Source organism: Fukomys damarensis, unplaced genomic scaffold, assembly GCF_012274545.1.
Source record: "Fukomys damarensis isolate Sample0158 unplaced genomic scaffold, DMR_v1.0_HiC HiC_scaffold_16, whole genome shotgun sequence".
Taxonomy (NCBI): Eukaryota; Metazoa; Chordata; class Mammalia; order Rodentia; family Bathyergidae; genus Fukomys; species Fukomys damarensis.
This window is the reverse complement of record NW_022900928.1, coordinates 66,841,900-66,855,616: the sequence shown is the minus strand read 5'-3', so window position 1 is coordinate 66,855,616 and position 13,717 is coordinate 66,841,900. Positions and strand designations below refer to the sequence as shown.

General features: G+C 47.9%; 1 protein-coding gene across 2 annotated transcripts in view; it reads right to left on the bottom strand.

The window, feature by feature from the left end:
• Nucleotides 1–6,316: 6,316 nt before the first annotated feature.
• Abcg4 (ATP binding cassette subfamily G member 4) overlaps nt 6,317–13,717 on the bottom strand; it is a 13,932-nt gene continuing 6,531 nt past the window's right edge. For both annotated transcript variants that reach the window (XM_010629278.3, XM_033764385.1), the window contains exons 6-14: nt 13,424–13,547; nt 12,968–13,082; nt 12,675–12,817; nt 11,292–11,390; nt 10,925–11,093; nt 10,732–10,832; nt 7,809–7,967; nt 7,536–7,654; nt 6,317–7,318 (exon numbers count right to left, since the gene is read on the bottom strand). In XM_010629278.3, the coding sequence (XP_010627580.1) occupies nt 7,093–7,318; nt 7,536–7,654; nt 7,809–7,967; nt 10,732–10,832; nt 10,925–11,093; nt 11,292–11,390; nt 12,675–12,817; nt 12,968–13,082; nt 13,424–13,547 (1,255 nt within the window). In that variant the 3' untranslated portion in view covers nt 6,317–7,092. The remainder of the gene's footprint in view (nt 7,319–7,535; nt 7,655–7,808; nt 7,968–10,731; nt 10,833–10,924; nt 11,094–11,291; nt 11,391–12,674; nt 12,818–12,967; nt 13,083–13,423; nt 13,548–13,717) is intronic.

The window sequence follows — 13,717 nt, the reverse complement described above, 5'->3', positions numbered from 1 at the left end:
CCTTTTTTTTTTTTTTTTTTTTTTTTTTTTTTTTTTTTTTTTTGAGACAGGGTCTCACTATGTAGTTGAGACTGCCCTGGAACTCACTGTGTAGCCCAGGCTGGTCTCGAACTCACAGTAATCCTCCTGCCCCAGCCTCCTGAGTGCTGGGATTACAGGTGTGCGCCACCATGCCTGGCTTCCCATTCATTTTAAAAGAGAGTTTTTCAGGATACATCAGTCTAGGTTGGAGGTTGTTTTCTCTTAGGGCTTTAAATACCTCACTCCAGGCTCTTCTTGACCTGAGGGTTTGTGTTGAAAAGTCTGCTGTGATTCTGATGTGCTTTCCTTTGAATGTGATTTGTTTCTTTTCTTTAACTGCTTTCAGTATTTTGTTCTTCTGTTGGGTTTCCAGGATCTTGACTATTTTATGTCTAGGTGTAGATTGGGGTCCTAGATACCTCACTTATCTGTATGTCAAATTCTTCCCCTCTGTTTGGGAAGTTTTCTGTCATTAATTCTGTGAACAGGTTTTTTAAAAGTAATTTGTACTTTCTCCTGCTACTTCATGAATTCCTATCAGTCTTATGCTATTCTTCTTTGCATCATCTAGGAGTTGTTGGGCCACTTTCTCATGATCCCTTACTGTTTTTAAGAGACCTCTCTTTTCATGGTCACTGTGTGCAATCCTATCTTCTATATCTGAAATTCTATCTTCACATTCATTAATTCTGCTGTGAATGTTTTCAGTAGAGATTTTAATCTCCTGGATATCTGTTTGAATCTGTTTCATGGATTCCATGTCTTTCCTATGCTGCCTATGCTGGGCATTCATGTCTTCTATCATGGTCCTGAGTTTATCTATTTGTTTTGTCTGTTTCTGTTCTAGAGTCTCTAGTCATGTCTTTCATTGTGCTCACCATTTCTGTAGTTATCTGGGAAATTATTTCTATTTTGAATTTTTCTAGAGCCTGATTGATCTGTTTTGTTACTTCCTGTGCTAGGAGTTCAGGGTGTCCTGGTGATTGATTGTTAGACTTTTCCAACTCAATTCTCCTAGAATTTGCCATTGGTGAACTGGAAGTCTGTATTTGTACCTTGCTTAAGTGTTTTCTCATTTTTTATTTTGTTGATGGGCTGACCTTGGTTTAACTCCTGGGTATACTTTGAACTTCCTGATATAGCTGCTTTTTAGGTTTTGAGTCTCTAATGACTCAAAGACACTCTCATTTTCATATCAGAAAGGACAACTCATTAAATCTATAACAACCCTTTAGCCCAATTGATATAATCAGCAACACAATAGCATTGAGCAGAGCTTAGAAATTGACTATTTGTGGAAGTTTGTTTTTTTGTTTGTTTGTTTTGTTTTGTTTTTTGTACCAGGGTTCAAACTCAGGTCCTTGCACTTGTGAAGTAGGCACTGGAACTACTGAGCTAAATCCCCAGCCCTGTGGTAGTTATTAATCTATCACCTTTAACCATGTGAATTAAAATCCAGAACCAGCCCAAAATATGTTTATAGTGAATAAACTCTTCAATATAGCAACTTTACTCTTCAGAATGGGGACTTAGAAGGAGTTGAAAGGAGAGGAATAGATAGATAGAAGAATAGGAGAAGGTTTCAAGTGAAGCCAGAGGACACAGGATGATCACACAAGCTCTAGGAAAGTGTTGAAGACAAGGGGGAAAGAAAGAGTGCAAGAACAAAGACAAGAAAAGAACAACTTAACAGTAATAGGGAAGCTATAAATTGTACTCACTTTTCTTTGAAATTAATGACAATCAAGTGAAGTAAAAGAGAGAAGAAAAGAAAAAGAAAGAAATCTGAATTGGGGCAGGAATAGGAACAAAAAGGGAGATGAAGAATAATTTGGGGGAGCAAGAGGCTGAGTGGGAAAAAGAAGGGAAAAAAGGAAGAATTTGTAGAATGGGAAAAATAATTTTTTAAAAATTAAAAATAAGCCGGGCATGGTGGTGCATGCCTGTAATCCCAGCACTTGGGAGGCTGAGGCAGGAGGATCACTGTATGTTCAAGGCCAGCCTGGGCTACATAGTGAGTTCCAGGTCAGTCTCAACTACATAGTGAGACCCTGTCTCAAACCTCCCCCGCAAAAAAATTGAAAATAAGAGGAAAAGAAAGAAAAAAATTTGAAGAGCCTCTTTCAGGATATATCTCTGCTGTCACAATAGACAATGTGGGCAGCAATGTGTAGAACTAAGTCGATTAGTCTAAGCTAGCTAACAACAGACCCCTGAGATTCAGGCTGAATTCTGGCTTCAAGGCCCAAGTTGAGCTCCCTGACTTCCTACAGGATTGAACTTTGCAAGGTTCTACTGCAGGTTCCAGATGACCTTCCCCTAAAGATAGCCCAGGTTCTGATGCAAGGTGGTGATCTCTCCAACTTACCAACTACTGAGGTCTGGTGTACCTTTATTGCAGTTGTTCATTTCCATGCTATGGTCTGGAGCTCAGTAAAATAGCCTCTATGACCACCTGTGCCTCTGCCGGGTCATTCCAGGTATTGGCACAAGCAGGGGGCCTGAAAGCACCAGGGTGGGGTGGGGGGATGCTGCACAAGTGCCTGTGCAGCTGGGTCGTTCTCACTGGTCTGCTCCAATGAAGGCCCATGACATTGGAGTTGGGAGAGCAGCCAGCTCCCTGAGCAGCTGGCAGGAAAGGGTTCTTTTAGCTCACAGTTCATAGAGGTTTCAGTTGTAGTCAGCTGTCTCCAAGGCAGGGTGGCATGGTAGAGGAGAAACTGTCACAGGCAGGGCAGACAGGAAGCAGTACCAGCAGGGAGCCTTCCTTCCCCTTTTATTCCACCTATGCTAAAAGCCTATTGGTTGGCACCACTTACACCCAGGATGGGCCTTTCCATTATCCACACCCAGACCTATGCTAAGCCAACAATGGACTATTAGTTATCACACACCCTTAATCCATATACACACATTCTAGATCCAGCCACCTCTGAAAAGCCCCACTTATGAGCACATGAGGCTTTGGGTGGACCTCTAGATATAAGCCATAACACTTCCCTTCCCCAAAATTCCTTTGTTCTTTCCATGTATCCTGCTATGTGACTCATTTTCCTATTGGATCAATATCAACTAGGTGACTATACTTGTAATCCTATAGGTTGATTGTAGTCTAATCCATGTTGTACCCACATTGTGATTCTGCTGTATAAGTTACCTCTGACAAAGGGCTCCAGTGACTACCCAGGACCCCTTCTGGAAATCTAGGAGCTATTCTTCTTCCCCTTATTTCCAATAAAGGTCTCCTAACTTTCTTCTTTGGTTTGCAACTTCACTCCTTGATCTTGAGAGACCACAGACTTAGCACATTTGGCTGACTCCAAGGCAGGGTGGTATGACAGAGGAAGTTATTTTTCCTATATCAAAACGAAGAAGTAATAATATCATGGTGATTCTCCTGCCTCAGCCTCCTAGCTGCCTCTTGGGGTTGCTATGGGAATCATAAACGTTTTCTTTGCAAATATGTGAAGCACTTCACAAATATTTTCTGTGCCAGAAGGACTCTTGGTGGCTCCACAACAGCTATTTGCCTTTTTACCTCCTGAGGAAACAATTGCATGACTTTGTAAATGGTTAACACTTTCAGGAGTATTTGCAATTTTTGCTTGGGGTGTGTGTGTGTGTGTGTGTGTGTGTGTGTTTGTGTGTGCATATATGTGTGTATGTGTTACTGGAGATGGAACCCAGGGGCATGCTACTGCTGAGCTACATCCCCAGCTCATTTTTCAAAATTTATTTATTTATTTATTTATTTATTTATTTATTTATTTATTTTGGTATTAGGAATCGAACTTAGGACTTTGCACTTGTGCGGCAGGCACGACAGTACTGAGCTACATCCCTGGTCCTCATTTTTCAATTTTTATTTGGAGATAAGTTCTTGCTGTTACCCAGGCTAGCTTCGAACTTGTGGGCCTTCTGTTTCAGTCTCCAGAGTAGCTGAAATTACAAGAATGCACCATCATACCTGGCTTGTTTGTTTGGATTTTTCTAGGGGTTTTGTTTGTTTTATTAGAGTTTTGTGACTGATTATCTGTCTATTTGAGACCGTCTGGCCTTGAACTCAGTCCTGATTTTCCTTCCTCAAGTATCTGAATTTTTTTAAAAAGTAAAGATGGGCTGGAGATTTAGCTCATTGGCTCTGTGCCTGCCTTGCAAGTGAAAGGTCCTGAGTTCAATCCCCAGTGCCAGAAAGATAAAAAAAGGAGTAACGATGAAGACTTCAGAAAGAATAGTTGATGGTCTTCTATGCCCTTTGACTTGTAAGGAGCCATCTACTGAGCCAGGCATGGTGGTGCACACCTGTAATCTCGGCACTCTGGGTCAGGGAGTCAGGAAGATCACAGTGAGCTCAAAGCCAACTTTGACCACATAGTGAGTTCAAGGCCAGACTGAACTATATACTGAAACTCTGTCTCAAAACAAAGACCCCTTGGACAGGGATTTAGCTCAGTGGTGCTGCTACCTGCCTTGCAAGCACAAGGACCTGAGTTCAATCCCTGGTACCAAAAAAAAAAAAGCCATCTTACTGGCATCACTCCAGGGAAAAGGGGGTTCTCAAATTCTCCCTAAAGCTAGCTAGAATTCCAGAACTAAGACTTAGACTTCTTCCCATTTCCTACTCTCAGCCCAAACTCCCACAAGAAACAAAGTTTGTCCATCTCTAGCCAAGCACTTGCCTGTCATTAACTAAACCCTAGTCTAGCCCAGAGCACTTTCTCTACATATGGCACATGTAGGGTGTTCCAGGCAGGTGGCAGGACAGGTGCCAGTCCCTCCCTCCCTTCAATCCCCAAGCTTCAGGCCTAGAAGTGACAATGTGCTGCTTCTCAGACCATCCTGCTTCCTGTTCTCCAGCCCCTCTGGATACTTGCCTACTCCAAACCCATGGTGTGCAATCCTGGTAGATAATGACTCAGCCCTATGAAGTGTGGCCTGGTAGGAAAAAAGTAAGGAAGAAAAGGAGAAAAAGCAGAGTAAGCCCAGTAAGGTCCACGCCACTCACATCCCAGGATGGGGTTCCCTTTGTGTCCACAGAGACACTCCCTCCCCTGCAAGAACTGAAGACACCTTCATATATCACTCAAGTAAGAACACACCCTGCCACAGACAGGGGACACCACAGGCAGCACGAGAACCCACCATGAACAGGGGAACCAACCAACGCCAAGCACAGGAGAGGGAGGCTCTATCCCCACTGGTGGAGGGCTCTCAGTAGGTTTTTTTTTTTTTTTTTTTGTACCAGGGATTGAACTTGGGATGTGGTGCTTATAAGACAGGCAGTGGAACCACTAAGCTAAATTCCCAGCCTTATCTGCTTAGCAGATTTCATAACCCAAGTCTCAGTCCTCTCTTCCACACAATGCGATGATAGTTTGTCAAGAGGTGCAGTGCAAGGCCAGCATGGACCTCCACCTTTGAGATGATAGCCATGAAGCATTGCGGGGGGCAGCATGATGCAAACATTTCATTAGACCCACATTGGCTAACTTGATTGACCTAGGACTTACCATCGCCTGCCTCAGGCTTGCTGAAGTTCACAGGCCTCTTGCCAAGAGATTTGAAGCCCCCCTCACAGCCTGTGGTACTAGGCAGCAGACCCACACACTCACACACTATGTACTGTATAAATATAGTTTTATTAATAATGGGTGAAATCCCACCAAGACAACTGGCATCTCTGTGGATGGAAGGTCAGGGAACAGGTAGAGATGTGTGTATAGAAGTAAGGGGAAAGCCTTGGGAAGGGGAAAACGAAATGATCCCAGGCCCACCAGGAGAGTCAGACATGCTATAGGTACGTCTGCCACCTAGGTGCCCAAGGCTTTTTTTCTGATGCCTACTGGCCACCCACTGATGGGGAGGGCAGGCAGCTGGGCAAGGGGTAGGAGAGTGAGAAAGTCATCTTAGAGCATAAAAGGAGGGCTGTGCGGTGGTGAGAGTCAAGGCCAACTTACGCCCCTGCTTGTGCTTGTTGGCTCCTGAATGACTCCAGGAGGCTTGTGCCAGTGCCAACCCCAGGCTTGGAAGGAAGACTGAGGGGTAGACACCTCCAGATCCTGGAGCCTCCCTGGGCAACACCAGCCCCATCCTTAGAGTTTCCAACATGGGATCCCCAGGAAGAGGTCAGTGCTGCCCTCCACAGCACCCACTGCCACCACAGCCATGCCACCTCCACTCTTCCTGTGAGCCATCAGGGTGGAGCCTGTGGGGGCCTGAGATTGCCTGCTCGCATGTACATGCCCATAACTTTGACAGGGGAGGGAGTGTGTGGAACCATGTGTCAGGAGCAAGAAGGGAGGAATACCCCTCTCCAAAATAAAGTGCGTTCTCCAGATGCAGTGGCCAATGGGAGAGAATTACAGTATTGCAGAATGCCTCCAGTCCTGCCCCCAACCAAAGGGAACAGGACACCCATGGCCTCTCCAATCTCCAGGATCGGGAGTGGTGACCCAGACAGAAAATCCAGCTTCTGTCCCAGCAGATTGTCCACATCAGCCAGGGTCTGGGAGTGGGAGAGAGCTAGGAGGAAGAAGAGACTTCCAGAGCCCCTCTGTGCTCCGTCACAACATCCAGGTTCACACTCCCAGGGGACCCCACCAGGGTCCAGCCCTGGAACTCCAACCTTACAGCAGCCTGCTTTACAAACACTGGTGTCGTGGGGACCCCCAGAGAGGGCCACTTTGGTCAGTTGTAAGTGGGAGCCCAGAGATTCTATGGCTCCCAGGCAGACAACAGAGGAGGGTGCCAAGGACAGGAAGGAGGGTGGCAGCCTCCCAGTGGTCTTTGCATGCAGGTGGTGAAAAGAGAAGGGAGGAAGCTACGAACTGCATCAACTTGGGAAGGCTCCTGGGCATGGTGGGTGTCCTGGAGTCCCCACACCATGGCCACGGCTGGCGGCTGGCAGCTGGCAGCTGGTGGAGCAGTCCAACAGCCAGTCTGGAGCATTCAAAGGGAGGGGAGGGCACTGCACCAGCCACCACTGCCCAAGTCTACACGGTTAAAACAGTCCCAGAGGGCTGAGGCTGAAGGTTTTCTGCTGCGGGGACTGGGCAAGGCCAGGGCAAGGCTCTATCTCTCAGACTTGACCCGGTAACGGAGCACAAGGTATGCCAGCAGCCGAAGGGCCAGGAAGAAGATGCCCAAGACCAGGAAGTCCATGTAGAGCTTGGCATCCTCCACATCCAGTGCTTGCAGGATGCTCCTTGGGTCCTGGAACTGGCAGGATTCCTCTAAGCATGACAGCTGCTTGCGCTCCATGCCGTAGATGGTCAGGATCACACCCTCAAAGCCATACCTAGGTAAGCAGGGGCATCAGAGCAAGACACAGAGTGCTGGGTCCCTGTCCCCTCAGCAAATCACCAGAGCCCAGCTACATCATCCTCATCTCTGCAGGCCAGCCAGGAGATCCCTGCCCAAAGGGTGATGGCACCAGACCTGGTACATCCCAGGAAGCCCTGGGTAGGGACTCGTGGGGGAGAGAGAGGGGCAGGCTGGAGGGAAGAAGCACCCACCTGACATAGGAGAGGTAAGAGCTCCACTGCAGGTACGTGGGGATGGTCTTGAAGCTGACAAAGAATCCAGAGAACAAAAGGACAGGGATGGCAGTTACCGGGCCCACAAAAGTAGCCACCTGGAAGGAAGGCAGGGGCCAGGCCATCACAGGGGTGACCAGGACTAGCATGGCCCCAGGGTTTCCCAGAAGACCACCCCACACCTGATACCAGTGCCTATTTCTCCCGTAAGACCCAGCCCTTCTTGTGAATCCTCCACGCCAACCTTCCCACCTGTAGGGAGTTGGATGCGGCTCCAATCAACAGTCCCAAAGACTGGGCCACTAAGGCAGTGGCAGTGGCCAGGGCTGAGAAGAGCAGGAACCGGCTGGTCTCGGCTGGCTGGCCTGTCATCCAGTACACAATGCTGCAGTACGCCACTGGGCACACCACCTGGCAGGGCAGGCACACAGCGGGCAGGGGACTCTGAATCAGGGACACAGGCCTAAGACCCTCACCTGGGAACGACCCACTAAAATGCCTATTCCCGGGGAGCCCAGGCCTTCCCTGCCTGCACTCCTGTTGGTGCTGCTCCAGGGTTGACACACATCCCCCTCCTCTGTGACCCTATGAGCCTCACTCCTCCTGAGTCCCTCTTCCACGAGGCCCACTCTGGCCTCCTCTGAGCACTTAAAGTCTTTCTTATTCTTTACGTCATTAATGAATTAATTCTCTCTAGCATAATCCTTTTTCTCTCCGCTTGAGACTATCAGCTGTGCAGATACAAAGAAACTGATATGTAGGACCAGCAACTCTAGAGAGCTAACATGTAACACCAGGACTATTGTTAATAAAATTACATTATATCAGGATTTGTTTTTGTTTGTTTTTTGTTTTTTGAGACAGGGTCTCACTATGTAGTTCACACTGCCCTGGAACTCACTATGTAGCCTAGGCTGGTCTCCAACTCACAGCAATCCTCCTGCTTCAGCCTCCCGAGTGCTGAGATTACAGGCATGCACCACCACACTGGGCTTTGTATCAGGAACTTTTGTTAGACATCTTAGTTGCCCTTATCACAAAAATGTAACTTAAGTGCCAGGGATTTAGCTCAGTGGTGGCACTGCCTGCCTCACAAGCACAAGGTCCCAAGTTTGATCCCCGGTACCAAAAAAAAAAAAGTAACTTAAGCATTGAAAGACATGTTAATTTTCTTCACTTTACTATCTATATGTATTCATAACATCATTTTATAAACCTTAAATGGAAACCATGATTTATTGCACTTGTTTTGGGTTTTTTGTTTTGTTTCAGACAGCATCTCACTATGTAGTTCAGACTGGCCTTGAACTCACTAGGAAGCCCAGGCTGGCATCGAACTGGTAGCAATCCTCCTGTCTCAGCCTCCTGAGTACTGGGATTACAGTATGTGCTACCATGCCCAGCCTGAATTTGTTTTTGTGGTGCTGGTGACAAAACCCAGGGCCTCATGCATGCTAGGTAAGCACTTTGCCAACCAGCTCAAAAATATTTTTTTAATTTATTTAGTTAGTTTTGCAATACTGGAGATCGAATCCAGAGCCTTCATGCTGAGCTACATCCCCAGCCCTTTTTAGTTTTTATTTTGAGACAAGGTCTCCCTAAATTGACCAGGATGGGTTCAAATTTATAATCCTCCCGCCTCAGCCTCACCTGCAATGGCATTACAGGTGTGCTTCACCATGCCCAGACTTTTTTTTTAAAAAAAAAGATTATCAATCTCTGGGCAGGAATGAATTCACTATAAACAGTTCTACTCACTGGTCCCTGCACAAAGGAATCCAACCAGAGGTACCCAGAAGCCAAGATCTAGCTTATGCTCCTCACACTAAGTACTATGCCCTGGCACACTGCACTGCTCACCTGAGGAAGGAAAACATTTTTGTAATAAGCTAGGAACAAGGCAATATTGACAATCACAACAAAACCAGCTAACATATCTTGGGCACTCAGTACATTTAAGTGCTATTCTAAGAGTTTTACATCACTGGGTATGGTAGCACACACCTATAATCTCAGCATTAGGAAGCTGAGGCAAGGGGATCGCACATTCAAGCCCAGTCTGGGCAACGTAGTGATTTAGTAAAACCCTTTCTCAAAATAAACAATTAAAAAAATGGAGCCAGATGTGGTGGCAGATGCCTATAATCCCAGTACTCCGGAAGTTGAGGCAGGAGAATTACCACGAGTTCAAGATCAGCATGGGCTACATAGTGAGTTTGAGGCCAGCCTGAACTACATAGTGGGACCCTGACTCAAAAAAACAAAATAAATGGGCAGGGAATGTAGCTCAGTGTGAAGGCTCTGGATTCAATCCTGAATACCACACACACACACACACACACACACACACACACACACGAACTTTATATGTATTCACTCACTTAATTCTTGTAAACAACCCTGAGGAGGCTGAGGCAGGAGGATCACCATGAGTTTGAGGCTAGTCTGGGCTACATAGTGAGTTCAGGACTAGCCTGAACTACAAAGCAAGACCCTGTCTCAAAAATAAAATAAAATAAAAAACAACCCTGAGGTAGATACTGCTATCATTCCATGTTATAGATGGCACTGCAACAAGGCTGACTTGCTCAACCTCTTGCAGCTTGCAAGTTGCTGAAAAACTTCAGAGCCTACCCTGGTGTCTATTGCTTCTAGTAAGTTTTTTTTGTTGTTTTCTCAGCAGTGCTGGGGACTGAACCCAGGACCTTGCACCCATCAGGCAAGCACTGCACACTAAGGCACACCCTCTGAGTGTAACAGGATTTGTAATCATTTGTAGGGCTATTATTGTCCTTGTTGTCAGTTGTTTCCATTAAAACACACATTCCACAAGGTCAAGACTGTAGCAGTCTAAACCAGGTGTGGTGGCACATACCTGTGATCCCAGCACTTAGGAGTCTAAAGCACTAGGATTAACACAAATTCCAGGCCAGCCTGGGCGACACAGTGAGTTCAAGCCCAGCCTAAACTACATCGTGAGACCTTGTCTCAAGAAAACAAAAATTCTTGTATCGGTCTAGTCTGCTGCTGTATCCCTAGCGCCTAGCAAAGAGCCTATGAGCAGTAGGTGCCGATATCTATTTGCTAAGTGAGTAAAAGGAAAGGGTGAAAGTGGCAATGCTGAGGAGAGGGAGCAAGATGGGGGAGCAGAAGGCAGGCAGAGGAGGAAGCTCACCTGAAAGGGCACATCAGCCATGGTCTTGGCCAGGTAGTACGCTTTGAGGCTGTACCAGTAGTTGAGATGCTCCCGCATGAAGACTGCCATCTCTAAGGGGACTGAGGACACAGGCAGATGAGGTGCTACTGGCTGACCCCTTCCCCTGCCTCTTACCCAGTGCCCACACCCGCACCCAGACAGCTCTGCTCACAGGTGAGCACGGTTGGCATGAGGGCAGCAAACATGAGGAACAGCATGGAGAAGAAGAGGCAGCCGGTGTTGTTGAAGACTTTGCTGGCATCGTCGCCAATGTGCAGGTACAGGAGACCAATAAGCACGCCGATCAGCACGTGGGACACAAACCGCAAGTGGGTCAGGACCTGGGGAGGGGTGGCCAGGAGGAGCAGGGTATCTCAGGCCAGGGGCCACAGGGCGGCCACACAGGGGTGGGAACTCCGATATGTACCCAGAGCACTAGAGGGCTGTGGGGCAGGGTCCCAGCTCCCATTCGACCTGCTGTGACCCTACAGCCCCAAAGGCCAGGCTTGCACCTCTTGTCCCCCAACTTGATGCCTCACCGTGTCCCTGAGGATGGACAAGAAGGTCCTCCTGAAGAGGATGCAGAACTGGGTGAGGGTGCTGGTGGCAAAGGTGTGACTTTCAATGGGATCCACTTCCTGGGGAGAGGAAATGGGGCCGGGTGAGCCTACCCCTCCCACCTATTGCCCGCCCAGATGGATGAATGGAAAAAGTCCTGAGCCCTTCCCAGGGCAAGGGGCCCAGGATGCAGAGGGAAAATTCTTCATCACCGAGTGAGCTACATGCCCGAGAACTGGGCTTTGGGGTACAAATCAGAGAGGGAGAGACAGAGAGAGAGGGAGAGAGAGAAAGAGGTGCACCCTGGGAGGCTAAGGCAGAAGGATCATCAGTTCCAGTCCAATCGGGAAATTTAATGAGCCCTTGTCTTGAAATTTTTTTTGTGGGGGGTACCGGGGATCGAACTCAGGTCCTTGTGCTTGCAAGGCAGATGCTAAATCCCCGGCCCTTGTCTTGAAATTCTTTCAAAAAATTTTTTTTCAAGGGCTGGGGATTTTGCTCAGTGCAAAGGCCCTGGGTTCAATTCCCAGTATTGGGGTGGGGGAGGTGTGGCCAGGCATGGTGGCCCATACCTATAATTCCAGTGCTCTAGGAGGCTGAGCCAGGAGGATTACAAGTTTGAGCTAAGCCTGGACAGTTTAGTGACTTAGTGAGACCCTGTCTTAAAATTCAAAAGAGCTAGGAGTGTAGCTCAGTGCAAAGGTTCTGGTTTCCATCTCCACTACTGGAGGAAAAAAAGGGCAGATATCCTTAGGCCACTGTCTCACAAAATTATTTAATAATGACATCAATAACAAAAATAAGAACACTAAGGAGAATCAAGAACTGTAACGTAAAGGTACAAGATTCCAATGATGAATGTAACTGTACTGTATACCTAAAATGTACCAATAAACTCAATGAGGAAAAAAAAAATAAGAACACTAACCAAGACCCCAGTTTTCAAGGGTGACAATCTCATCTAAAGAGACTTGGCACTAGACAAGCACCTGCTGCTGCAGTGGCCTGGGAAGAGCTTTCCGTGATTATCTAAGTAGTCCCTCAACACCCCTGGGTGACTCCCCAGGTAAAGGTGACAGGCAGCCACACTGGCTACAAGGCCAGCAGGCATGCTGGTCACACTCACCAGGTGACCCTGAAGTACTGTGGACCGTGCACTAGAGTTGGTCATAAGAGTTTGCTGAGTGAGTGGATAAGAAAACTGAATCACAAGGTCAGCAGCATGCCCAAGGTCACACAACTGTTCATGGTCAGTATGTTCTAAGTCTAATGTTTTTCCCAGCTCTAGGGGACAGCCCCTTCATCAGGGCCATCGTCCTTGTCCCTACTTTCCTCTCTTACTCTGCCTAGTCCAAACAACTCACCTGAGGGCAAGTGAGGCAGGGGGCAGGGACCTCGTTCTTCTCAGGGCTGCTCTTCTTCTCAGCCATGGCACAAAGCCCATTCTGCACAGCTCTGAACAGCATGGGGTTCAGGTCTCCATACTCCCCAGAGGCCACCTCAATGACTGGGGAACACAGAGTGGTTGCTCAGCAAAGCCTGATCTTGCTTTCTCTCCTGGGCATGTGGGGAGGGCAGGTAGCAGTGAGCTCCCTGCTCCCCAAAGGCCCCAGGTCCATCCCCCTACCACATCCTGGCCTGCCAGTGGCCTACTCACTGAAGTCGGCTGGGTTGTGATAGGTGGGGCAGTGTAATCCCAGCCCCTTAAGGTAGGGGATCAGGTTGGTGACCACACCCTTGAAGATGCACTGACCCTGGCTCAGGATGTAGAGCTGTGGCAGAAAAGGAAGGGTGAGGAAAAACTCCATCAGCAAGGTGCAGCGGTGCATACCTATAGTCCCAGCACTTGGGAGCCTGAGGCAGGAGGATAGCTGTGAGTTTGAAGCCAGCCTGGGCTACATAGTGAGTTCAAGGCCAGCATGAACTACATAGCAAGACCCCGTCTCAATGAAACAAAAAAGAAAGAGGTAGGGGGAGGGGGCAAAAGAGAGAGAGAAAGAGGAAAAAGAAAAACACAACCAGTGGGCAGGCAGGGTCCCCTCTAGTATCCCTCCCAACTCCCTTCTGACCCTCCATCTCAGACCACTCTTCTTCAAGGTCCAGAGACACTCACCTTGTCAAACATCTCAAAGAGCTTGGCACTGGGCTGGTGGATGGTGCAGATGACAGTGCGGCCCCCGTGGGCCAAGGACTTCATGAGGGAAACCACTTGGAAACAGGAAGCGCTGTCCAGACCACTGTCCAGAGAAGGGCCACCAGGATGCCCAGTGAGACAGGTGGGGCCAACAGGAGGGAATCTCGGGGGTGGGGCAGCTGCTGTGAAGGGGATGGAACTGGCAGGAAGAGGCCCCTTTGGCCAGCTCCATAACCTGTATACTCTGAGTTCAGGCTTTTTTTTTTTTTTTTT